The sequence below is a fragment of the Schistocerca nitens genome, chromosome 6, assembly GCF_023898315.1.
Source record: "Schistocerca nitens isolate TAMUIC-IGC-003100 chromosome 6, iqSchNite1.1, whole genome shotgun sequence".
Lineage (NCBI taxonomy): Eukaryota > Metazoa > Arthropoda > Insecta > Orthoptera > Acrididae > Schistocerca > Schistocerca nitens.
Genome location: NC_064619.1, coordinates 199,370,464 through 199,396,876, shown reverse-complemented (window position 1 = coordinate 199,396,876; position 26,413 = coordinate 199,370,464). Strand labels below are relative to the sequence as shown.

Sequence of the window (26,413 nt, the reverse complement as noted above, 5' to 3'; positions counted from 1 at the left end):
CAAAATAAATGTACATATCAGCAACAATTGCAAGTGTTATGGATGACTAAGTGGAACTTTCGATCATTAAATTTCAGTCACAACTCATCACTAAGGGTATGTGCGTTGGAACAGTGGAACTAGTCCAAGATGGGCAGCTCAGTACCATGGATGAAAACCAGAAGAGGTGACACAATGGTTAGCACATTGGACTTGTGTTCAGGAGGATGACAGTTCAAACCATGTCGGGACATCCTGATTTAGATTTTCCGTGACTTCCCTAACTTGCTTCAGGTAAATAACGGGATGGTTCCTTTGAACGGGCATGGCCGACTTCCTTCTGCATCCTTCCCTAATCCGATAGGGCCGATGACCTTGTTCTTCGGTCACGTCCCCCAAATCAACCAACCACCCATGGATGAAGAATTGTGCTCCACTACCATTATAGACAATACAGTGAATGAAGCTACTATTGACCTGCCAATAGGCTCTGGCCACACCTAGAAACAGTGTTGTCAAGTGTTAGCTGTTCTTTATCAATTCTTGGATGCTTTCAAATTCAGAGTGAAGAAAATACAGACCAAATGGTCCATAGTAAAACACTGTATCAACATTGGAGATCATGCATCAATTAGTCAGCACTCGTATAGGGTGTCACTGGCTGAATGACTCATAATTTGGCAGGAAGGATAAGATACGGCAAGATGGAATGGTTGAATCTTCGGCGAGTCCTTGGTCCTCTCCTGTGGGCATAGTGAAGGAAGAGGATGACACTCGACATTTTTTTTTTGTCAACTACCAATGACTGAACAAAATCACAAAAATGCTGTACATTGATGACACCCTAAACTGCTTGAAAGGAATGACACCCTAAACTGCCTAAAAGGAGCAAAGTATTTCTCAACTGTGGACATGTATACAGGTTACTGGTAAATCGAAGTTGATGAGGCTGACCATTGGAAGACTGCCATCATCACCCTTTATGAGTACAAAGTTACGCCATTTATACTATGTAATACCCCAGCCACCTTCAGATTTAAGATGGTCAGTCAGCTTCGACATCTTAAATAGACGGTGTCTTTGCCATTTGAATGAAACTTTTTTTTTTTTTTTTTTTTTCTTTTTCCCAGTCGTATGAAGAACATCTAAGCTTCCAGACAACAGTGCTAAAGTGTGTTCCGACTCCAGGTCCCAGCTTGAATCTGAAAATGTGACTCTTTGTCGCCCAAGAAATAAAAATCTTGGGGCATGTAGTTAATGGAAATGGAGACCACCTCAGTCGAGAAAAAATAAGGGTAGTCATAAATTTCCCAACTCCTCGGAACATTCATGATGTGCCAAGTTTTCTCCAAATGCGTTTGTACTACTTGTTATCCATAACAACAAAGCATGTACCTTGCAGGGAGATGCCAAATATTCCTGGAACAAAGTACAAGAAAGATCTTTCTTTGTCTTTACTGAGGCACTAACATCATCTCCAATTCTAGTATCGTATGATCAGCATGCCGAGACAGAAATTAACATTGACATTAGCAGTTATGGAATAGGTCCAGTTCTAGTACAGAGTCAGGAAGGAGCTGAAAGGTAATAGCTTATGCTTTCAAAGGTCTCATCGAAGTCCGAGATGAGGTATTCCACAACTGAAAAAGGGTGCCTTGCAATTGTTCGGTCCATCAGTAAGTTCTGTACATATTTATTTGGCAAACCCTTTACCACTCTGCAGGACCACCATTTTCTCTACATTGGCTTAGTTGCCTGAAGGATCCATCATGTCAACTGTCAGGATGGACACTGAGGCTTTCTGAGTAAGATGTCACATTTGTATACAAAAACAGATTCAAGTGCAAAGGTGCTGACTGCCCTTCAAGGAATCTTTTGGGGGAACAGTGACGTGGATGAAATCCGACATCGCTGCATTAAATGACATTGCTGCTAAATGGTGGGGAGGCCCAACATTGTTGAAACCTTGGAAGCTGTGAAGGAAGAGGAACTGATCTAAAGAGCTTTCTGATTAATAGATAGAACATTGTGTGAAAGAAACTATGATCTGATGGAGTGGAAATAGCTACTTATCATCCTAGCTCATCTTTGGTCAGCTACCTACAATGCTCCAACATCTGCTCACCTTGGGTTTGGGAAGACTCTATACAGAAGCAGATGGAGGTATCATTGGCCAGGTCTCTATGGATCCATTATGCTCTAAGTGACCCACTGCAATGACTACCAATGACAAAAGCACATGTTGCAGTTGTCTGTGGGACATCTGATACTATTTCCCCATTCTGCAGTGCCATACCAGTGAATTGCAGTTTATCAGTTGTGGATGTTCCCATAGCTGACAAACGGAAATTGATGATAATAGTCTGCACTTAGTATCTCACCTGCTATGCTGTCGCCAAAGCTGTACTTACTACCAGTACTCTGAAAATGTCAAGCTTCCTTGTGGAAGATGTCATCTTGAAGGAAGAAGAACTCTCAGAGATGATCTCTGATTGTGGAAAAACTTTCGTCAGCACAATTTTATATTGTGACATCACCCACAGGATAACAAGTGCCTGCCACACTGAAGTATGGTCTAACAGAAAGCTTCAGTAAGACATTGGCAGATATGCTCTTGATGTTGCTCTTGATGTACATTGATGTCAAACGATGAGATTAGGATTGTTTCCCTGATGTGACATTCACATTTAACACAGCAAAGATACTACAGGCTTCACACTGCTCTTTCTGCTTCAAGATTGTGAGGGTGAAATGACAATGGATTCATTGTTCCCATTTCAGCTGGACAATATTCAGGGTCACTGTGTGAAACACTTCATCACCAGGAAAGTATGCACAAGACAACTGGCTCATATATGGATGCTGGATGCCCAGTAGAATGACTGAGAGCACTATAAAGGCATGCATTGGCTTTTGAGGTCTATTGCAGAAGACTTAGTACGAATTTTTATGCTTGTGGGGAAAATGGGACTATAGAAAAAGTTACTTAAGTCATTCATTGCTTGTTAGACAACACATACAAATTCAAGGATTTTGACCATTCATCAACAAGGAAAAAGTACAAAAACATCGACCATGTTCTGTGTACAAAGCCCTGCTACAGGGCTCATTGATGGGGGTGCTTGTTCAAGGAAAATTAAGACCCATTCAACAACAGTGAAGCTTTGACAGCAACAGTGAAGCGTTGACAACAGGAGCTACCTTCGATGCTATTTGCAATGAAGACGATGTGACAACTCGATCAGAAAATGAGAATCTGCCAGCCAGCATTGCCGTTCAGAGGACTATTGATGAGATCTAGATTCTGGGTGCTGTAATCGACTGTAATGAGAACTTCTGAAACAATGACTCACTATTTTTCCACGAGAGGGAGCTATGTTGCGAGCTATATTGAATACAGTTTGGTGTAATTATTAAGTGTCCCTGGCTGTCATGCTGAGGGTCGCCAGTTCAAAACCCAACAAGCAGTAAATATATGTTATTAAATAATTATCATATCTGGAATTTTCTCTGTGTTTCTTATGTTTGAAATATTTGTATGTTCTGGAATAGTCAGTGCTTGTATTTGTCTGTTCTGGAACATTTAATGTTCCCTTCTATTTCACATCGATGTTCATAATAAACTTGCTTTTAGTGCTAAGTGTTGTACTTCACCAATGACCCTACTTTTGAATTTGTATTTGATTGTGGATTACAATGTGATAATATTTAATTAATCAAATAAAAATAATTATCACAGTCATTATGATAAAAAAAGTATATAGAGGACCCAGCAGGACTCAGACCCACAATGTTCTTCATATCACGGGTAAATATTTAACTGTGAGGCTGTAGTGCTATTTAGGAATCACGGCTATTTTCAGGACTCTAGTGCATCATACGAAATATTGAAATTCTTTTTCGTCGATCAGTCACAGTTTAGGGTCCACCATGGTGAACAGCTGTATGATGTGATTCTCGGGACGCTGACATAAGTACATCTTTCAATGGGTGAAATGGAAATTTTTTAAAAGCAGAATCATGTGTACAGAACTTTGGTTGCTTGGTGGGGTTGATGGAACAAATCTGTTGATTACTTCATATAATTTAGCGAATCCAGGGAAAATTTAAATTTGAGCAGCCAGGATGGGATATGAACCCACCTACAATCTTCCATTGTCTTTTAATTGCTGTGAAACGTACATCAACTATCTTTTATGTCTTCCTGTTATTGTTAAGGAATACAGTGGGACTTCTCTGCCATTTAGTATAATTCTTAGGGCATTTTGATCAGTGTGTTCTGCATAATAAATCTGTATTTAAACCATAGCTATTGCATGTTTATTTCCTCAGAACTGAATGCTGAAATAAAGGAGAAAGATGGATGAAACAAAAATCAGGCCAATGAAAATAATAACACAGTCGTTGCAGGTGTTAGTAAAATAGGGAACATAAGAGGAGTAGAGAACTTGAAACTGGAAAGTAACACTCCAAAAAAGAACAGTACTAAAATATTAAAAAAATCATACAGTAAAATGTTCTTGAAACTGATCACAAAAGATGAACAATTAAAAACTATACAGAAACTAAAGGCCATGAAATCAGCTGGCGGTGATGAAATATCGGACCACATAGTACAGCAAGGAAGTAAAGAAATAATCACACCATTACTGGACATAGCAGCCAGCTCTTTCACAAATAGACTTTTTCCAGAAAAAAATGAAGATAGGCAGGGTTGTGCCTAGGTACAAGAAAGAGGATAAAGATGACTCCAACCATTACATACCAGTTTCACTGATACCAGGTTTCTCAAATATTCTAGAAATGCTTATGCATAGTAGATTAATTGTTTATCTGGACAAAAGAACATTCTTGTACCATCACAACACAGTTTTAGAAAGGCTAAACTTTTAGAATCAGTTCTCAGTCTAACAGAATATATTATATATTTACAAGATGAAAAAAGTTGTATCTGCAATTTTTCTGTACCTCTCCAAAGTATTTTATACCATCTCCCATCAAATAATAACACAAAAACTGGAAAACTATGGCATTCGAGGGCAAGCAGGAGAGCAGATACAATAATACCTATGCAACAGGAAGTACTATGCATCAATAGGGAACTCTTATCAGTCAGAATCCAAATAATCAAATATGGAGTGCTGTAATGTTTGGTAATAGACTGTTGCCGTTTAATGTCTAGAAATGATGCAGGTGTTGAGAGGGGGTAAAAAAATAGTGTTGCTTATGATGCTGAACAGTGACCAAAATGTGGAACGACTGGACAGGAAAGCATATATTTCTGCAAATATCGCTGCTCAGTGGTTCAGGAAAAATTAATTGGTTATAAACCTGGAGAAGACCGTTTATAAAGTGTTCAGAAATAAATTGAAGTCTCTATACATGGCTTTAACATTGGATAGTGCAAAGCTGAAAGATGTGGAACACACTAGATTTTCAGGTATTACTGTGGATAATGAGCAAAAATAAAAACAGCATATTAATTCTGCCTGTAAGAGACTCAGCTCTATAATATTCGTAATGAAGTAGCTATCAAAATGTACAGACCAACAGCTTCTGCGCAAAGAATACTATAGATTCTTTGAACTGTACCTACAGTGTGAGGAAACTCAGACTGTCAGGAAATAATGCGTGCTTTTAAAAAATGGCATTATTGTAAGATTTACGGGTCAGTTCAAGTCGGATGTGTGGGGCATGGAAGGGATGCATTTTCAGCAAATGAAATTTATAAAATCCATGAAAATATCTGATTATTATTGCAAATATGAGTTACAAAGGATCCTCTAGGAGGAATGTGCCATATGCCAGTCACATAGATGACTGGATGGGTGGCCAGAAGTTCAAAAGATGATAAAGAGAACAGACTGCAGAGAAGAGACTGCAGACTAATGGAAGGAAGCTGAGGTAGCGACAGACGGCATAAAGTCAACTCACAAGAGAGGAGACAGCAGCAGATGCCGGTAATCCATATGCCCTGTAGCAAAGCTGAAAGCAAGCTTCAGAAGATTCTCTTGGCAGACAGATACAGGAGGAGTCACATGACCTCTTTCTCGCACTTTCTTAATGATTATTCAAAGTATGCTGGAGTAAGTAGAGTCTTAGTATGGCTCTCTACTGCTCTTGGTCTTTGGTCTTATAGTGAAATGTATACCTGGCTGGAATGACTGGATACTGCAGTAAAGATTATTGATTTCTTGGGGCCCATGGTGCAACTGCCAATTGGCGTAATACATACAATTACAGGGTGGTACACAGGGGAGGACTTATGAAACAAACAGAAACTGCTTCAAAAATCTAGGCAACTTAACTTTCACATCATTGTACATATGTAAAACAATAATACACATCATACAAGAAGTCTGCAAAAAAAGCCTGCATGATGACACTAAAGTTCCAAAGAAACTCAGTTGTCTAATGGAAAAGGAATTATATAGTGTTAAAAATTACCTATCAAATTAAATTTTTATATACTGTTTTTCATAATCAGTGGTATTAGAGTGTGTGATCAAAAATCGTTGCTGCCTAGGAAATAAGGCAGAACAGATATTTTCTGTTTTTGAATCGTTGCTGATTTTTGTTTTATGGGCATTAGACTGTGGTCCAAGGCTCTGTCTAACATTTCATTTTCCAGTGCTGTGGACATCATCAAAAGCTATAAAGACTCATTTAGTAGTACAAACTTAAACTAGCTTAGCAAGCCGAGCTGTTTGTATATACCCACGCAAAGGTCAATTCGTGTTGTCCTCAGACCTCTGCCACAGATCATAGAGTAATGCTGATGTATATTTGGTGCTTAAACTGTGGAAGATAAAGAAGCATTAACATCTGACTTGAGGAACATAAGATGAATTGTCATCTGGGAACAACGGATACATTGTCAATAGTAGGTCATGCACTAAAGTGCGCGTCATTATGACGGCGGCCGAGTTTAGGTGCGTTCTGCGCATCTGAGGTTACAAAACACAGTCAGCCAATGAACAGAGAACGACGTTGCCAGAGCTTGACTGCAGTGCAGAGCACGGACAAGTACGAGGGCAGTTCAATAAGTAATGCAACATATTTTTTTTCTGAAACAGGGGTTGTTTTATTCAGCATTGAAATACACCAGGTTATTCCCCAATCTTTTAGCTACACAACACTATTTTTCAACGTAATCTCCATTCAATGCTACGGCCTTACGCCACCTTGAAATGAGGGCCTGTATGCCTGCACGGTACCATTCCACTGGTCGATGTCGGAGCCTACGTCGTACTGCATCAATAACTTCTTCATCATCCGCGTAGTGCGCCCCACGGATTGCGTCCTTCATTGGGCCAAACATATGGAAATCCGACAGTGCGAGATCGGGGCTGTAAGGTGCATGAGGAAGAACAGTCCACTGAAGTTTTGTGAGCTCCTCTCGGGTGCGAAGACTTGTGTGAGGTCTTGCGTTGTCATGCAGAAGGAGAAGTTCGTTCTGATTTTTGTGCCTACGAACACATTGAAGTCGTTTCTTCAATTTCTGAAGAGTAGCACAATACACTTCAGAGTTGATCGCTTGACCATGGGGAAGGACATCGAACAGAAGACTGTAACCATGACTTTACCGGCTGAGGGTATGGCTTTAAACTTTTTCTTGGTAGGGGAGTGGGTGTGGCGCCACTCCATTGATTGCCGTTTTGTTTCAGGTTCGAAGTGATGAACTCATGTTTCATCGCCTGTAACAATCTTTGACAAGAAATTGTCACCCTCAGCCACATGACGAGCAAGCAATTCCACACAGATGGTTCTCCTTTGCTCTTTATGGTGTTCGGTTAGACAACGAGGGACCCAGCGGGAACAAACCTTTGAATATCCCAACTGGTGAACAATTGTGACAGCACTACCAACAGAGATGTCAAGTTGAGCACTGAGTTGTTTGATGGTGATCCGTCAATCATCTTGAACGAGTGTGTTCGCACGCTCCGCCATTGCAGGAGTCACAGCTGTGCATGGCCGGCCCGCACGCGGGAAATCAGACAGTCTTGCTTGACCTTGCGGCGATGATGACACACGCTTTGCCCAACGACTCACCGTGCTTTTGTCCACTGCCAGATCACCGTAGACATTCTGCAAGCGCCTATGAATATCTGAGATGCCCTGGTTTTCCGCCAAAAGAAACTCGATCACTGCCCGTTGTTTGCAACGCACATCCGTTACAGACGCCATTTTAACAGCTCCGTACAGCGCTGCCACCTGTCGGAAGTCAATGAAACTATACAGGACGAAGCGGGAATGTTTGAAAATATTCCACAAGAAATTTCCGGTTTTTTCAACCAAAATTGGCCGAGAAAAAAAATGTGTTGCATTACTTATTGAACTGCCCTCGTATCTTCAGTTTTAGAAACATTCAGTCATAAATAAAGTAATTGAACAAAAGCAGTGTCTTGATAGCAGACTTTCTTTTATAGAAAATTTGGAAAAAGCATTTTTATACCAATTGCTTCATATTCTATTAATTAATTAAACCAAACAAGCAATAAGCCTCCTAATTCAGGTGATAGCAAGGAAAGGTGTTTGTATCATTCTCACTAACGGCTTTTTCGCAATAAAGAACAGCGGTAATTGTTTCTTTCCTATTGTACTTCGACGAAACGTGAGTAATTCATAGTCATACCAACAGTGTTTGTCGGTATTTTGCGTGCTATTTTAAAGTCCTTCGGAAGGTCTATTGAATGACGAGCTGCGTTAGCGTAGTGGCTAAAGTGTTTGGCTGCTAAGCGAAAGGTTCTGAGTTCAAACCTTGTTCGGTGCTTAATATTTTCTTTATTTAAAAACAATATCAAAGTGTCTTACTTCATGAATTTTATTTGTTTGAATGTAATTTTTTGAAATTTCTAATGGCAACTAAAATTGACCGTACGGAAAGTATACACTATGGACTTTTACCTCTGCAAACTCTTCAAAATTTCATGCAATGGTTTACTACATCTAATGCTGCACAATAACTGCGTTGAACATCGAAACAAAATTAAGTCATTTATAGGGGGAAGGTATCAGTCAAGAAGATGTGTAAAAATCAAATTATTGGGCCGAATAGTTTTTGTGAAATCGAATGATAAAGTGTGTCAAAGCAGTCGAAACACCATGTGTCTGCACAGGCGAGCAGTGCAGTGATGACAAAATCGCGCACAGCGCGGAATGTGGGGAGCATGTCTCTGTGGCAGCGAAAGGGTTAATGCGGCTGTGGTGGCTTTACTTCATAAACTACGCGCTTCCCCCTAAACGTAAGTTTGTGAACTATACTATGGCGCTGCTTCTCTTGGTGCGTGCAACTGACAATGCAGCAATCTCCCGCGTCTGGGTGGACATGCGCGAACTGCCAAGATAAAAGAATTGAACTATAGGACCAGTGAGCCACAAAATCATTTCTCCGATACTGTTGTTTCATCAAGTGTAAAATATTCTGAAGGTATTATGTACAGAGAGGGCAAAGAAATTTGAAAGAACCTTTCTGCTAATGACTGCTGTAGATACAGATGCTTGTTTTTTCTCATGTGGTCTCATCCAAAATTTAAACTTTATTGATGTATCAACCGATCAATACAGAGTTATTACTTGATTGCATGGACCATTCTGTGGTACTTTTCTAGAAAGTGTAACTCAAAGGTCTCTGAGAATGTAGAATTTATTTGAATAGTTCTTGTTCAGTGCACTCTTCGGTTATCATTACAACTTTATGAAGTAAACATAATTAAAAACTTAACTTTATTAGACACACTTACAAATTATTTGATTATGTAGGTTCAGTGACTGAAAATTTCTGTTAGCTATATGTCTAGTAAAGTGCTCATTGTAAAGCTGCACGACAAGATGTTATGCTTTGTAAATAGACTTCTGTATTTACAGATGTAGCTAATTAAATTCTGTAATTTAGTAACTATTAAGCTACAAAACAGTAGGTATTGAATATAACTGTGGAGGCAGCAATTTTTTCAGAGTAACAACTTTCGTTCTAATTTACGTGGTTAAATTTAGCTGGCATAAGTACAAACAGTATCAAGCCATTGTTAGTACAGTGCGCAAATTAAGTTTCTTTAAATGTCTTTTGATAATGTATACCTCAACTTGATCCACATCCCTTATGGTTCTCCTTCTTGATGGGACCCACGTACATGAAGATTGAGTGAATGAGTGGCTATAATATTTATTACGGAGCGTGAGAGCTGCACCTGGATAGACACATGCATTAACAAGGCACTTTCAGGATTTGTGTAGTATAAACAGTATCATTAGTATGAAAAGGAAATTTCCAAATGAAATCCAGCTGGCAGATTAATGAGGAGGACTGTCATGCCAGTCAGCCCGGATGTGAGTTTTAGGTGGTTTCCCCCATCCGATAAGGCGAATACTGGACTGATACCCATGTTCCACATCAGTTATATGATCAAACACTTTGAAAACATTTGCATACTTTCATACAGGATAACATTAGCCGAGAGTGAGGTGCTACTGTTGTCACTTTGAGAAATTATTCATAGTACAATATCAGCCATTCATTATATTTATTACACTTTGCAATAACAATTACTGATACTGTTGCCTGAGAGCTACATTTCAAATATCTTACTTTTTAGTACCTAATAACATTTCATAATGGTAAAATTCAGCTCTCTTGGAAAGATTATGATTATCGGCTTTCAGGTTTCCATAATTTATTGAACTTTTTTAGTGAAATGACTACGTGATTTTAATTCAAGGCCATGTCAGTTTATATTTAGTACTCATTAACAAAACCTAATAAAGAAGTGATACCATGATGTTACAGTGTGTGTCATGTTGGAAAGTGGCCTATTTTAAACCATTCTGTGCATTCTCCATGCTATTAATTACAGCAGCCAGTGATGTTTAGTCTGCCTTCAGACATGTTGCCGCAAATAGTGCTGGATTGTGATAATTGCTCTCTTCCAGACTGTGATGTGCTATTACGTCAATGATAATGCAGCTTTATTCATTGCTATATGCACCAACATTCTATAAAGCTTGACAACATAGAAGATGCTTGCCTTCACTGTGTAATCAAACTTTATCCCTTCTTTGCATTCTCATTACTGTCTCTCTCTGCATGGAGACACTTTCTGATATGATATGCTCTATAACGCTGAAGAATTCCCTACCACATAAAAAATTACTGTGCTGAATCTGTGTGTAAACTAAAAGTAACAGTTTCAGATGCCGTTTGATTTTGTTGACATACTGAGAATTGTGAAAATGAGCTAAGTGTAATTGTAAGCAAACAAATGAAAGGACCAGATGAGGTGTACTCAGTAAATAATGATCAAGCTTAAAACTGGTCTAGACAAAACTTTATCTGTCATTGGAATGGAAAATGCTACACTGAGCAAAATCAATAAGTCCACATTGTATATCAGTTTTGTGAAGTATTTATTACTTTCTGTTATTTATCAATGTTCTTCAAGAATTCGTATGTTAGTTGAGATGATAATGAATTGATACAATATCCTTTATTTTCAGCCCAAGACTACCGTTATCCTAAGCAGCAAGGTGTTTTTGCTCATGCAGCAGATGTTAGGAATGGAAATACATTGCTTATTGTTGGTGGTTATCATGGAAATGTGAATGCTGATCTTTTGGCTTATGTCTTACCACCAATGCTGGCCAGCAGGGAAGGTGAAACTTATGAAGCGGAACAAGTATGTGGCAGGTAAGTGTGTGTGTGTGTGTGTGTGTGTGATAACTGAAAATAGTTTTTATGTTTTTCAGAAGTAATCCTCTAGGGAAAGAGTTAAATTTGTTTGTATGCCTTTCACAAATAATATGTGGGGGTATTTTCAACAAAACATGTAGTGAACACTTTTTATCTCCATATGCATTTTAACAATACCATATGCATGAAATACTTATTCACCTATGAAAAGTTGTATTAAGGTAATTTAACAAAGTTTTAATTTTTTGGGCTGTTTGTGGTTGAATGTTTTATGTTATTTTAGACATCCCCTTCCCAGGGGCTCAGACTCTGTTGTACGAGGATAATCCCAAAAGTAAGGTCTTCTAGTTTTTTATAATTACATAGACCTGTTTATTTCTACAATGGCTTACATCAGTTTACAGCTTGAACATTTAGCTATTTTTCGACATAATCACCATTTCTGTCGATGCATTTTTGTAGACGCTGTGGCAGTTTTTGTATGTCATACCAGTTCGCCGCCATGCTGTTCATAATGTTATGACCCTCTTCTTTCACCTTATCGTCAGAACTGAATCGCTTTCCGGCCAAATGTTCTTTTAACCTAGGGAACAGGGCGCCAAGTCAGGACTATAAAGTGGGTGGGTGTTTCACTGAAACTGTTTCAGGAGAGCAACGGTTTGCTGAGCGATGTGTGGGCGAGCGTTGTCATGGAAAATGTCTATGCCCTTGCTCAACATTCCTCTTCTCCGGTTCTGAATTGCGCGTTTGAGTTTTTTCAGAGTCTCACAGTACCTGTCAGCGTTAATCGTGGTCCCAGCGATTCAGCTCCGATGACGAGGAGAAAGAAGAGGTTCATAACTTTCTGAACAGCATGGTGGCGAGCTAGTATGACATGGGCATACAAAAACTGCCACAGCATCTACAGAAGTGAATCGACAGAAATGGTGATTAAGTCAAAAAATAGCTAAATGTTCAAGCTGTAAACTGATGTAAAACAGTGTAGAAATAAACAGGTCTTTGTACTTACAAAAATTTGGAGACCTTACTTTTAGGATTACCCTTGTAGTACCGTATTTACTCAAATCTAAGCCGCACCTTTTTTCTGGTTTTTGTAATCCAAAAAATCACCTGTTCCTTAGAATCGAGTGCAAAGCAAACGGAAGTTCTGAAAAATGTTGGTAGGTGCCGCCGCAACTATCTTCTGCCGTCGATTATATGTAGCAATACACAGACATGCTTTTCAGGCACAAAGATAAATACTGGCACCAAAACCTCTGCGTCAGTAAAAAAGTAGAAGACAAGCTCGGGTAGGGCAGCAGCCTTTGAAATCAAGTGTGCGATATTCAGCTGCATGTTGTGTCTTGGGTTGGTCTACTTTGCTTGTGGCCACAGTTGGGCAGTGGCTGTTCATCCTGGTGGACAGCTGGTTAGTCACACCAATATAAAAAACTGTGCAATGATTGCAGCAGAGCTGGTAAATGACATGTCTGCTTTCACAGGTGGCCCGGCCTCTGATGGGGTGGGATAAACCTGTGACAAGACTGGAATAGGATGTGCTGTGGGGTGGATTTGGCAGGTTTTGCACCTGTATCTTCCACAGGGATATGATCCTTGTGGCAAGGGGTTGTGATTGGGAGTGGCATAGGAATGGACTAAGTTGTTGTGGAGGTTGGGTGGGTGATGGAACCCCACTGTAGGAGGGGTGGAGAGTATCTTGGGTAGGATGTCCCTCATATCAGGCCATGATGATAGGTAATCAAAGCCCTGGCAGAGGGTATGGTTCAGTTCCAGTCTGTGGTGGTACTGGGTGACAAAGGAGGCACTTCTTTTTGGCTGGTTTTTGGGGGTGGTGGGAGTAGTGGGGTTGTGAGGGGAAATGGCAGGGGAGGTTTGTTTGTGGACTGGGTCTGGAGGATAGTGCTTATCTGTGAAGGCCTTGGTGAGACCTTCAGCATACTGAGCAATGGAACTTTTGTCACTGCAGATATGCTGTCTCCAAGTGGCTGGGCTGTATGGGAGGGATTTTTTGGTGTGAAAGGGATGGCAGCTGTCAAAATGTAGGTACTGTAGGTGGTTGGTGGGTTTAACGTGGACAGAGCTGGGATGGAGCCATCAGAGAGTAGGAGGTCAGCATTTAGGAATGTGGCGTGCTGGGTTGAGGAGGACCACATGAAGCGGATGACAGAGAACATGTCGAGGTTGTGAAGGAACGAAAATAGGGTGTCTTGGCCCTGGGGCCAGATCATGAAGATATCATCAATGAACCTGAACCAGGATAGGGATTTCATGTTTTGGGAGGCTAGGAAGGTCTCCTCTAGATGGCCCATAAAAAGGTTGGCATAGGAGGGTGGCATGCGGGTGCCCATGGCTGTGCCGCAGATTTGTGTATACACCTTCCCTTCAAATAAGAAGTAGTTTTAGGTTAGGATATGGAGGTGGCGTCAACAGTGACAAGTAGGAATCCAGTAGGTAAAAGGGGGGAGGGGGGGGGGTTGGTGGAGAGTTTGTGAACATGGGAGTCTAGATTTAGGGCACTGTTGACTTAGGGCACTGTTGACACCACCTCCCTATACAACAGCATCCCTCATGCCCATGATCTTAATGCTATTGAAAGCCATCTTTCCCAATGTCCTTGAGATTCCAAATCCACTACCTCATTCACCTTATTAACTTTATCCTAACCCACTACTACTCCTCATTTGAAAGGAAGTTATATAAACAAATCCTTGGCACAGCCATGGACACCCGTATTTCACCCTCCTATGCCAACCTTTTTATGTGCCATCTAGAGGAGACCTTCCTTACTTCCTGAAGCATGGAACCCCTAGTCTGGTTCAGGTTCATTGATGATATCTTCATGATCTGAACCCAGGGCCCGGACACCCTATCTTCGTTCTTTCACAATCTCAACACCGTCTCTCTTGTCCACTTCATGTGGTCCTTCTCAACGTTGCCTCCTCCTATATGATGGCTCCATCCCCACCTCTGTCCACATTAAAATCACCAACCACCAACAGTATCTGCATTTTGACAGCGGTCACCCCTTACACTACCAAAATTCCCTCCCATATAGTCTGACTGCCTGGGCTGTCATATCTGCATTGACAAAAACTGCCTTGCGCAGTATGCTGAGGGTCTCACTGAGGCCTTCACAGACAGGCACTATCCGTCAGATCTAGTCCACAAACAGATCTCCCATTCCATTTCCCCTCACAACCCCAATCCTCCCACCACCCCTAAAAACCAGCCACAAAGGATTATCCCCTTCGTCACACAGTACCACCTTGGACTGGAACAACTGAACCACATCCTTCTCCAGAGCTTTGATTACCTACCATCATTCCCTGAAATGAGGGTCATCCTACCCAAGATACTTCCCACCCCTGCTAAAGTGGTGTTCCATTGCCCACCAAACGTCCACATCGTCTTAGTCCATCCCTATGGCACTCCCAATTACTGAGTGAGGTGGCGCATTGGTTAGCACACTGGACTCGCATTTGGGAGGGCGACGATTCAAACACACATCTGGCCATCCTGAGTTAGGTTTTCCATGATTTCCCTAAATTGCTTCAGGCAAATGCTAGGATGGTTCCTTTGAAAGGGTATGGCTGACTTCCTTCCTCATCTTTCCATAATCTGATGGGACCGATGACCTCACTGTTTGGTCCCATACCCTGAACCAGCCAACCAACTGTTATAGCCTTTAATCACCAATAATTGCATGGATATTCAAACACACTCACTTAGAAACAATAGCTGGTTACATGATAACAACTCAGTATCTCTCATTCGACTGCTGTGCCGTGACATGCGGCCGGCACCATTCGTAGCTAGGTAGCGCTCCCGCGCTCAGCCGAGTTGCGGAGCGCCTCTATCACCGTTTGCGCATACTGTCGTGGCGGCACTGTTAAATGTCATGGCACTGTCACAACACCAACCACTCCCAATTCCAACCCCTTGCCACAAGGATCATATCCCTGTGGAAGACCTAGGTGCAAAACCTGCCCAATCCACCCCACAGCACATCCTATTCCAGTCCTGTCACAGGTTTATCCTACCCCATCAGGGTCAGGCCTCCTATGAAAACAGCCGTGTCATTTACCAGCTCTGCTGCAGTCATTGCACAACTTTTTATATTGGTATGACTACCAACCAGCTGTCCATCAGGATGAAAGGCCACTGCCAAACTGTGGCCAAGAGTAAAGCAGACCACCCTGTGTCACAACATGCAACTGAACATAACACACTTGATTTCAATTGCTGCTCCACTATCTGAGCTATCTGGATCCTTCCCTCCATCACCAGCTTTTCTGAACTGCGCAAATTGGAGTTATACTTACAACATGTTCTCTGCTCCCATAATTATCCTGCCCTCAACCTACAATAACATACTGTCCCCACACGCTCCACCCAACAGTTTCTACCCCCTCCCCCCCTCCCCCCTCCCCCCTCCCCCCTCCCCCCTCCCCCCTATGTCCTAACATCTCCTCCCCATTCTTGACTCTCACCCTGTTTGTTTTCAGCCATCTGCCAATGCATCCACCCATCTTTCCCCACTCCTCTCATTCTTTGTTCCTTTTTTTCGCACCTCCTTGCCCCATGTCCTCCTGACACCGTGTCTGTTGGAGCCTAGTGCCTGCACACTCCACCCATACACTACTATCCCTTCCCCTTTCCCGTTCCCTTTCCCCTCTTTCCCTTTCTCTTCCCCTTCCCCTCCAGATTGCTGCATTCTGGCCCGAGTTGCTGTAGTTGGCAGTCGTGTGTGTGTGAGGCATGCTTGCTTGTGTGTGTGTGTCTTTTCACTGACGAAGGCTCTGGCCAAAAGTTACATGTGAGTGAGTGTCTTTTAATCATGCCTACCTGAAACTTGATGTGTCTTCTTTATGGTAAGTAGCAATCTGTCTTTTCCTACTTTGTTGATATTCCTACCTTGAGTTTCCATTGTTTGATTTAAGCTCTTCATTGACCTCTGTAAGCAACACCTCCAGTCATTTGTAAGTGTTATGATGTAAGTCACACCATTTGCTTTGGGGTTCCAACAACACTTGCCCCAGTGATCAAATTCTCCATAATCTCTTCTGAACAGAGCTAAATGATGGGTTTCAGCATAATCTCTTCTGGATAGAGCTAAATGATGGGTTTCAGCTCTGCCACAGGGTTGTTCTCAACCATTAACCTCTCCTTCTGTTGGCCTACTAACACAAGTATTCTAAAGTGGAAGGTACGTACTGATATGCACTCAAATGACCACATCCCTAACTGGATAATTACCAGACAGAAGAGAACCTGAAATAAAGCTGCTAGAATGGATGTTCAGCAAAGCAATCTGGACGCTGTGTAGCCATTTATCATCCAGGAATGGGTGGTTTATATTACAAGTGAATAACCCACCAAGCAGCTGAGACATCCATACCAAAGGCGTCAAAATGGGCAATGTGCCCATGGGTGAAAGCAATGAATGCCTCATTGCAATTAGGGACAGGCAAGTAGCATAGCGAAGGTTGAAGGCTAGGCTAGACAATTGAGGGAGAACTTAGCAGCCATATGGGATGCAAAGAAAAAAAACCTGGTAAACAATTAAAGAGAACAGATGAAGATAAAGGTCATGGCAAGAGTTTCTCAATTCTATTATCTTTCCATGCCAACCATAAGAATATTGGAGTTGATGTGGAAGGACTCTGGTAAAGGCAGGTAAACCTCTGTATCTGCCATAATACATGACTGGGATTATTTGAACTTCTTCAGCTGACATGGCACAACATTGGCTAATTTTTTTGAAAACATAATGTCTAATGACAACAAAGACTCACATTCCTGTGATGGAAAGGAGCTGCCTAGATGGCACATCTGGGCTCTAGCTCAGCCACGGGATGCTCCACTATTATGTATAGCATGTTGTGCCAGCTGTATAGATGATTAAGAGAAACATTCCATAATATTTATCAACTGCTTATGGTCACTGGGGTTATTCATGGTGGGAGTCCATTATGATATCCTTCCTAAAACCAGGGAAGGACGAGCAGTTACCCTAGTATTGCAGTCACAAGCTACATAGGAAAGACCCTTGAGCAGGTGGTATTCAGCCATCTAGTGTGATAATAAAAGAATGGGAAACTCATTAGCCACTTCCATTGTGGGTTCAAGAAGTACTGATCTGCTCTAGATAACCTGAATGAGATGAAAGCACGTTATAGGGACATTCTTTGATATGAAACGGCATATGACATTACATGGGGGTACAGCATAGCCAGTTTCACAATTTGGGCTTCCACTGAAGGTTGCCAGTTTTATTACAGCCATTCCTTGAAGATCAGTTGTTCAATTACCAAAAGTGAGAGATTCTGTCAAGAAATTTTATACAAGAGAATGTTGCTCCTCAAGGGGCATTTTAATTATCACCCTCGTTGCCATTGTTATAAACTGTGTAACTTGCAACTGTGAAAAATCCTTGGAGCCTTCTTCGTATGTTGACTGTTTTATGATTTATGCTCCTCCTCTTGTCTTTCAGCCACATGTCATCAACTGCAGTTGAAGCTTTAGAGAGTGGAAAATGGGGCACAAAAGTCAGATTTTAAGTTTTCAACAGACAAAACTGTGTATATTCATTTAATTGTATGTGTTGCAATATCAATTAAACAGAACTGATTTTTAAATGGCATCATGCTCCATTTGATTAGGAAGTTAAGATCTTGGGCCTCGTATTTAATCAAAGGCTCAGACAGAAGATTCCAGGCCTTCAGAAATATAAACTAAGAACATTTAATGCTTTAGACATTTTTAATGTCTGGGATGCAGACAGATGCCGTTGTACAACAATTTCATACATATTTATTCACTCCTATCTAGACTATCGATGCCCCATTTATTGTTCAGCACAAACTTCATTTCCAGACTGTGCTGGATGCAGTACACCATGTGATCTTCATGCTGGCAAAAGGGATTTACACAAACCCCATCCCCAGTCTCTATGCTGAAATTAGAGAGCCACCATTTAGTTTCTGATTTCAGCTACTGACCATACAACTTGCTTTTAAAGCTGGGTTGGTCAGAGTCTCCAATGTTCACCAATGCTAACACCAGCAGAACAACTATTCCTGGACCGCCCACGAGCTGCAAAGCAAATTGAGATCTGGGCAAAACAGCTTGTAGTACAGAACAACTTAGCAGACCTGAAGAAATTGGAAGAACAACTAAATACCTTGTAGCCAGTAATTGAAGAAGCAGTCATGCAAACAAGATTCACAAAAAATGTAGTAATGAAAATGAGCAGGAAAAATGGAAAAAGAACATTGATGTTGCAGTGGAAAAATTATTAAAGAAGTAGATGCTTCCAAATATCTAGGAGGTAAATTAACCAAGAAAGGAAACATCAATGATGGTATTTCAGCGAGAATAGAAAATAGTTCGATATTTTATTATTGTGTATCAGACATAAATAGAAAGTAGAAGTTACCTGCAAAAGCAAATACCATGATACACAAGTCATATTACCTGCCAGTTTTGACCTATTGGTCTGAATGTTGAACTTGGACACAGGAAAATCTGAGCAGAATACAAGCAACTAGTTTGCCTTTGTGTAGGGTAATGTCCTTCAATTCATGGCTTTCTTCTTTGCTATGATGAGCCTCCAGAAAGCATTCATTGTATGTGTTGCCACCATAACAATACCATTTCTTAATTGAAATTTGTTTTTATTGTTGGACTGGAGACATGCCTTCAATTTTAATTGATGTTTGGATGAGTGTAGTATAAGTTTTTCAGTTTTTGTTAGGAGTCAGATCTCATCCCTAAGTCGTTAGTGACCAGGTTTTAAAATTTGAGCAACTGGCTTCTTTCTAGTTTTTATATTAGTGATTGGATGTCTACATGCAAGTTTTAGTATTTTCTAACTGGTTAAACTTCATTTACGAACCAGTATTTTATTATAAGACTTCTATAATTGTATTGAATTCTGAAGACTGATTCCCTCTCCCTCTCTCCCTCCCTCCCTCCCTCACACACACACACACACACACACACACACACACACACACACACAGATATACATAGGGAAATGTTCCAAGTGGGAAAAATATATATAAAAATCAAAGATGCTGGGACTTACCAAACGAGAAAGCGCTGGTAGATAGACACGATAACAAACACACACACAAATTTCAGGCTTTCACAACCCAACGTTGCTTCATCAGGAAAGAGGGAAGGAGAGGGAAAGACGAAAGGATGTGGGTTTTAAGGGAGAGGGTAAGGAGTCATTCCAGTCCCGGGAGCGGAAAGACTTACCTTAGGGGGAAAAAAGGACAGGTATACACTTGCGCGCGCGCACACACACATATCCATCCGCACGTATACAGACACAGGCAGAGTGTGTGTTTGTGTGTTTTTTATTGTGTCTATCTACCAGCACTTTCTCGTTTGGTAAGTCACAGCATCTTTGTTTTATATATTATTATTTTTTTATAGTGCTTAGACACTGTGTTGAGCAGTGTTGGCATTGCTTATTGCCTCATTGGGGGGGGGGGGGGGGGGGGGGGGAGATATGTACATCTGCAGTTTTTTCAAATTGATGAAAATTACTCGTAATTTAAATTTCATTGTGTTGCAGACATCGAAGTTTCATGGAATGCACAGCAAATCCAGAATGTGGTTGGTGTTCAGCAGATGAAGTGTGCTATGGTCGAACAATTGGAATAAACTGCACAACAAATCTACAAACAACTCGTTGTCCTGGGATATGTCCAGCTTTGGGAGACTGTCATTCCTGCTTGATACATGGAACAATGACAAATCCAAGTGATCAGATACCAAATAATCAGTATTCATCTGCTGCACCAGTATCGTCTGTTGCCTCTAAGTTAAATCTTGGTCAGTGTACTTGGTGTGTCCAGAATGCTCGCTGTCACCACAAAGATGGTAAGGACATCAGGAAATCTGAATGCTGCGCATCTACTAACCATTCTTTTTTATGAGTGCAATGCTAAGTTAGTTCTGTATTGTATGCAGTTCTTTTTTAATTTTTTTTTTTATATTGGTGAGCTGTTTAATTTGATCATTACAACTAATATGGGGACAATGCTATAAGATGCTTTCACAATTTGCTTAAATCTTTTGGGGGTAGAAATGGTTAAATATGGCATGATTATCCACAGTCCTTTCTAAATTTCACTTATAATAAATAATGTGGATGTTGTCTACTTAAATGTTGCAACTAAGAAGTACTGTCCTTTCCTAACAGAAAAGAAAAGAAAAGAAAAGAAAAGAAAAGAAGAAACATATTGCAATGCCAATTTGGATAAAATGCTTTGGCTAAATAGTAGAGTATGGGTTTCTTTGTTTTGCAGTTAGATTTTAAAATAATGTTCCTTTTAAATAAAGAATTATGATTAGATATTGCCTTTCTTCTGGGTTGCTTGAACTTATGAGAAATTTCTATTTACTAACTGGCAGCAGAGGCGAAGTTAGAGGATTTGTTTCTGTCTATGTATGATAGTAGTTTCAGTTTTTGGGTTTGTGCGTTATAGATATTCTACAACAATCTTGGATGAATCTTAAGAAGCACGTCTTAGTTTCATCTCCGTCATGCCTCTGGTCTTGCTCTTGGTGCAACTGATGTTATTAGATGTGATTTTATTTGCCCTGTTCTTCAATTCTTGCTGTCGGTACCACTTCTGCTACCGAGCGAGGTGGCGCAGTGGTTAGCACACTGGACTCGCATTCGGGAGGACAACGGTTCAATCCAGCATCCGGCCATCCTGATGTAGGTTTTCTGTGATTTCCGTAAATTACTTTAGGCAAATGCTGGGATGGTTCCTTTGACAGGGCATGGCCGACTTCCTTCCCTAATCCGATGAGACCAATGGCCTTGCTGTTTGGTCTCCCCCCCCCCCCCCCCCCCCAAATCAACCCAACCCACTTCTATTAGAATGGGTATCTCACGTGTGTTGCAACTGGTCCAGTTAAATTGTCTCCATCAGGCTGATTATCCCTCATAGCTCTTATTCTATCTCAGGAGCTCTCATTTACAAGGTATAAAAAATCATTCAGACAGGTTGTGCTGTGTTGCTTTCGGAATCAGATAGCCTTGACTCAGATCTTAAATTGATGGAAAGTACCTTTAGTAATAACATTATCGCAGCTGTTGATCTTTTACTATACTGTGGATAGCAAAAAAATAAATGGAGTTAGTTATTTTTGGTGTAATTGGCCACCAGACTGTGTGTGAAAATCTCAATGCTGCCACTGTGCAGAATGAAAGACTGTGATGTTACTAGCTAACATAACGATAAAAACATTGAAGCCAATTTGGGACACCAATTGCTAAAAAATTAATAGATATATAAATAAAATAGTTCCCCAAGGACCTGCTCTGCTGGCTTGACTAGATAGTGTGTTCACTCCTCTTGCTCCAAAAAGGAGTAGTAAAATCTCAGTAGTGTATCATCACGATAAATTTAAAGTATGGCAGTAAATCTCATAGTACTGAGAAAAGAGCTATGCATATGATCCATGGGTGCCATATTATGATGCTTATACCTACTTTCCTTACTTATAAAACTTTCCTGCCTGCCCTGGTTTTAGTTATATTTATTTCAGTTATCAAAATAATGCAATCATTTACATATTGTTCCAACAAAAAGGGGTATCGTGGAACTCGGGATACAAAACAGCAAACTTTACAGATACTTTTGGAATAAATGAAAAATTGGTCTCTAGCCCAACTGGACACTGTCTGTTCACTAATAAAGTAAAATTGCCATTGGAAATGAGTAAGGAATAATTTGAATATGTGAGGCAACAGAAGACTACACATACTTCTGCAGTAAGAAAACACATCATGAAATAATAATGAGAAAGAATTTCAGTTATTAATACTCCTGTCATTAAACACAGTGAAATGAATCTGGAATAAATAAATCTCGCACTGACTAACTGGAGGCTGCCTATTGTTATGCTAAATAGTTGTGTAACCTCACAGTAGCCTTTACTCGCCTTTGCCAACTTGGTAATTGGCAATGCAACATGAAAGGAAACTTGGTCAATTGACTTTAGAAGTAATTAAATAAAAGAACTATCACAGAATATCAGCACAATTGCAATGCCCAAATACGAACCAGGCCAACACACAAAACAGCATCACAAGTTTATGCAAAATTAGCAAGCATGAATAATTGTTTTCTTTTAAATAAAATATTTAGTTTGAAGTCATAGGAATTAATTTACTTGCAGGTAATTGAATTTACTTTCGATATGCAAGAATAACTTTGGCTCTAAACAATATTGATCTCAACAGTGAAGTTACTGAGGCACCTTAAAAATAGTTTTACTTCTGTTTTCAAAATTATTAAAAATATAGAAATGAACAGGCTTTCAAATTAATTTTTATATACCGGGTGATCAAAAAGTCAGTATAAATTTGAAAACTTAGTTAACCACGGACTAATGTAGATAGAGAGGTAAAAATTGACACACATGCTTGGAATGACATGGTGTTTTATTAGAACCAAAAAGAATTGCTAGACGCATGAAAGATCTCTTGCGCGCGTCGTTTGGTGATGGTCGTGTGCTCAGCCACCACTTTTGTCATGCTTGGCCTCCCAGGTCCTCAGACCTCAGTCCGTGCGATTATTGGCTTTGGGGTTACCTGGAGTCGCAAGTGTATCGTGATTGACCGACATCTCTAGGGATGCTGAAAGACAACATCCGACCCCAATGCTTCACCATAACTCCAGACATGCTTTACAGTGCTGTTCACAACATTATTCGTCGACTACAGCTATTGTTGAGGAATGGTGGTGGACATATTGAGCATTTCCTGTAAAGATCATCTTCTTTGCTTTGTCTTACTTTGTTATGCTAATTATTGCTATTCTGACCAGATGAAGCGCCATCTGTCGGACATTTTGTGAACTTTTGTATTTTTGTCATTCCAAGCACGTGTGTCAATTTGTACCTCTCTATCTACATTATTCTGTGAATTATTCAGTTTTCAAATTTATACTGACTTTTTGATCACCCAGTATTTCTTTCTTTTCAAATAAATGACACCCAGATAGTTTCAATAACAGGAATGGACATCGGACCTACTTGATAATAATGACTGTATCCATCATCAGCAACTGTTGTTGTACATAACAAAATAATAAGCAACCAATTACTTAAAAGAAATTTAATTTCTTTACCAGTTTAGAGCACTTAGTGCCCTTTTTCGTAGTGGTTGTATAGACTCTATGAACCACATGACCACGACATTTTGCTGTATGCACCTTATTGTTGACACAAATAATGCAATAGCCTTCCGAAGAAGGGCACTTAGTACTCGAAACTGGTAAAGAAATCAAATTTCTTTTATGCAACACGTTGCTTACTATTTCATTAAAATAATGACTGGACATAATTATTATGTTAAAGTTTATAAGTTGTGCTGTAATTATTATTAAAACTATAAGTTCACCAGCATCACTGGATAATACCATTACAGTTATAACAAACAAGAACTAAGTGGAACAGTCTTATGGTCATTCGTTGTTGAAGAGATGAAGCCATAGCTGTTGTCGACAATGCTGCAGTAGCTCCAGACAAAATTTGTGAGCACAGATGTACTTAGCAATGTCCATTGGCAGAGCAGGATCTTGACGTGAATGGAGCTGCCTTTTCATTTGCCCACACTTGTCAATTGCTATTGTGTCACTAATTAAAATGTCTCTTCATGTAGACTTAGCACACCACTCACATGTCCGATCACATCAGAGTCTGCAGCCAAGTGCTTGTGCAGCATGAGCATTCTGATGACACTCCACTCGCATTCCGAGACCCTACTTCACAGTGTGTTTTTACTCTTTGCTATGTGTCCATAACATTTCTGTAACCAGTACTGATGCAGAATAAATTACTGTTATTTATATTATTACCTACACAGATCAGTAAACATTCTTTACACGTTCAAATATCTTTAAGGTGTACAAGAGAATCAAAATAAAATATAACTCAATGTGTCACCTCGGTGATGAGTAGCAATAGATCATTTTCATAAAGTGTTAAAAGTTCTAGAGTATTTCTGCATGAATTTATAGATATTATTTCTGTAGGCATTACTAGCAAGTTGCTGACACGGCATCTACGGCCATTTGTGCTTTGATGTGGTTTTAATACATACAGGCTGTCTCAGGGAGAGTGGTCAATATTCAAGATATGATAGGAACACTTATTTGAAGATAAAACTTTAGATCGTCATATGACTTATTCTGACTGCTTTTTGAGATAGAACACATTTAATGTACATTTGTTTTTGGGCTAGTAGCACAAAGGTTTGTCTCTTACATGCTCACCCTCTTTGACATTATATTCTAACCCAACCTCCCTAGTTGCTTTCAACCTGTTTGCTTGGGATGTCTTTCTACCATTGAACTAGCCTTTTGAATGCTCAGTTGTCCAAGGTGTCTTGTGAATGAAATAGAGTGAGGGATTGGGAGTGTATCAAAGAGAAACACCAGTTAACTGTGTTGGTACGCATACTGATTAAAACGCCACACATGTAGATTAAAGAGGTATTTGCAGATATAGTGCACATTTACTACTTCTGCAATGGCAGTGCTCCTGCTGCTGTCGAATAATACTGTTGGCACTTCCCAACCCACTGAATTCCTCATCATAGAGTGTTTACTGGAGCTTTAAGCACATTGTGTAAAAAAGGTTTTCTTCCACGTTCCCATTTTTCTTTTAAAACTGTAAGTCAACAACCTTTATGACAACAGCAACACACTGATGAAACGGTGCAGCATAATCCTACTATCACCATATGCCAACTTTCTGTATGTATCAATGTCACAGGAACATGCGTATGGCGAACACATTTTATGTGGAAAACGTGGACCCATTTCACACAAATAGTGGCTTAAGTCTTCACATTGATGACCACGTCACACGACTTGAATTTTGTCAGTGGTTAAATGACATTAATATTATTCGCTAATGAAGCCACATTTACACAGAATGGAATCAATAACACACGTAATAATAATTGATGGTTGCTTGAATATACACATGCCATGTGCTAAACCAATTTCCAAATAGGTTTTTTAATCAGTGCTCCAATCACTTTGGTGTGACACGATCAGTAACATGTTGATAAGTACAATCATTTTAGAAGGTTGAATGATGGGACAAAATTACTTGCGTTATGTGGAAAACTCGTTTGTTGAGCACCTTGAGGATGTTCCGTTGGCATGACAGAACCCCTCTACTTTTTAACAGATGTGTGAGGGAACATCTCAGCTGCACTTAACGTGATCGCTGGATTGGTTGTGGTAGTGCAATTACATGACCACCAAAAACTGCTAGAGCTAGATCTTTCACCCAGCATGTAAACAAAAACATTTTTGTTTATGTTTTGGGTGAAGTCTGTGGTGTACGAATGAAAAGTGAATAAACAAGATGAACTGTTTGGTTGCATCATGGATGCAGCTGCCCTCATTAGGTACTGTGCAAAGGCACATGTACTAGTAAAACAAGGTATTCTCCCAGATGACCAGAAATGCACTGAATGTAAAAGTGGCTAATGTATCATCCCACCCTTAAGCACTCCGCTTTTCAGACTTTGTCCGGTGCAGTCCCCAACAATCAGTTTTTTTTTCATCCCATCCGGTAAGTCTCCCCTGACTTGGGGTTCTGGGTGACTTTTCCAAACTCTCTGCATTTCCGAACCTCATTAGTCCTTTTCCTTCATTACTTTTTCTCCTCCTTCAACCCTTCTGCCAGAAGAAGGAACCA

The 26,413-nt window shown here is 40.2% G+C and overlaps 1 protein-coding gene across 1 annotated transcript in view; it reads left to right on the top strand.

Annotated features, from left to right (window-relative positions):
* LOC126262233 (multiple epidermal growth factor-like domains protein 8) overlaps positions 1–26,413 on the top strand; it is a 338,254-nt gene that overhangs the window by 101,210 nt on the left and 210,631 nt on the right. Inside the window, exons 9-10 of the mRNA XM_049958701.1 lie at positions 11,473–11,662; positions 20,253–20,560. Of these exons, the coding sequence (XP_049814658.1) occupies positions 11,473–11,662; positions 20,253–20,560 (498 nt within the window). The remainder of the gene's footprint in view (positions 1–11,472; positions 11,663–20,252; positions 20,561–26,413) is intronic.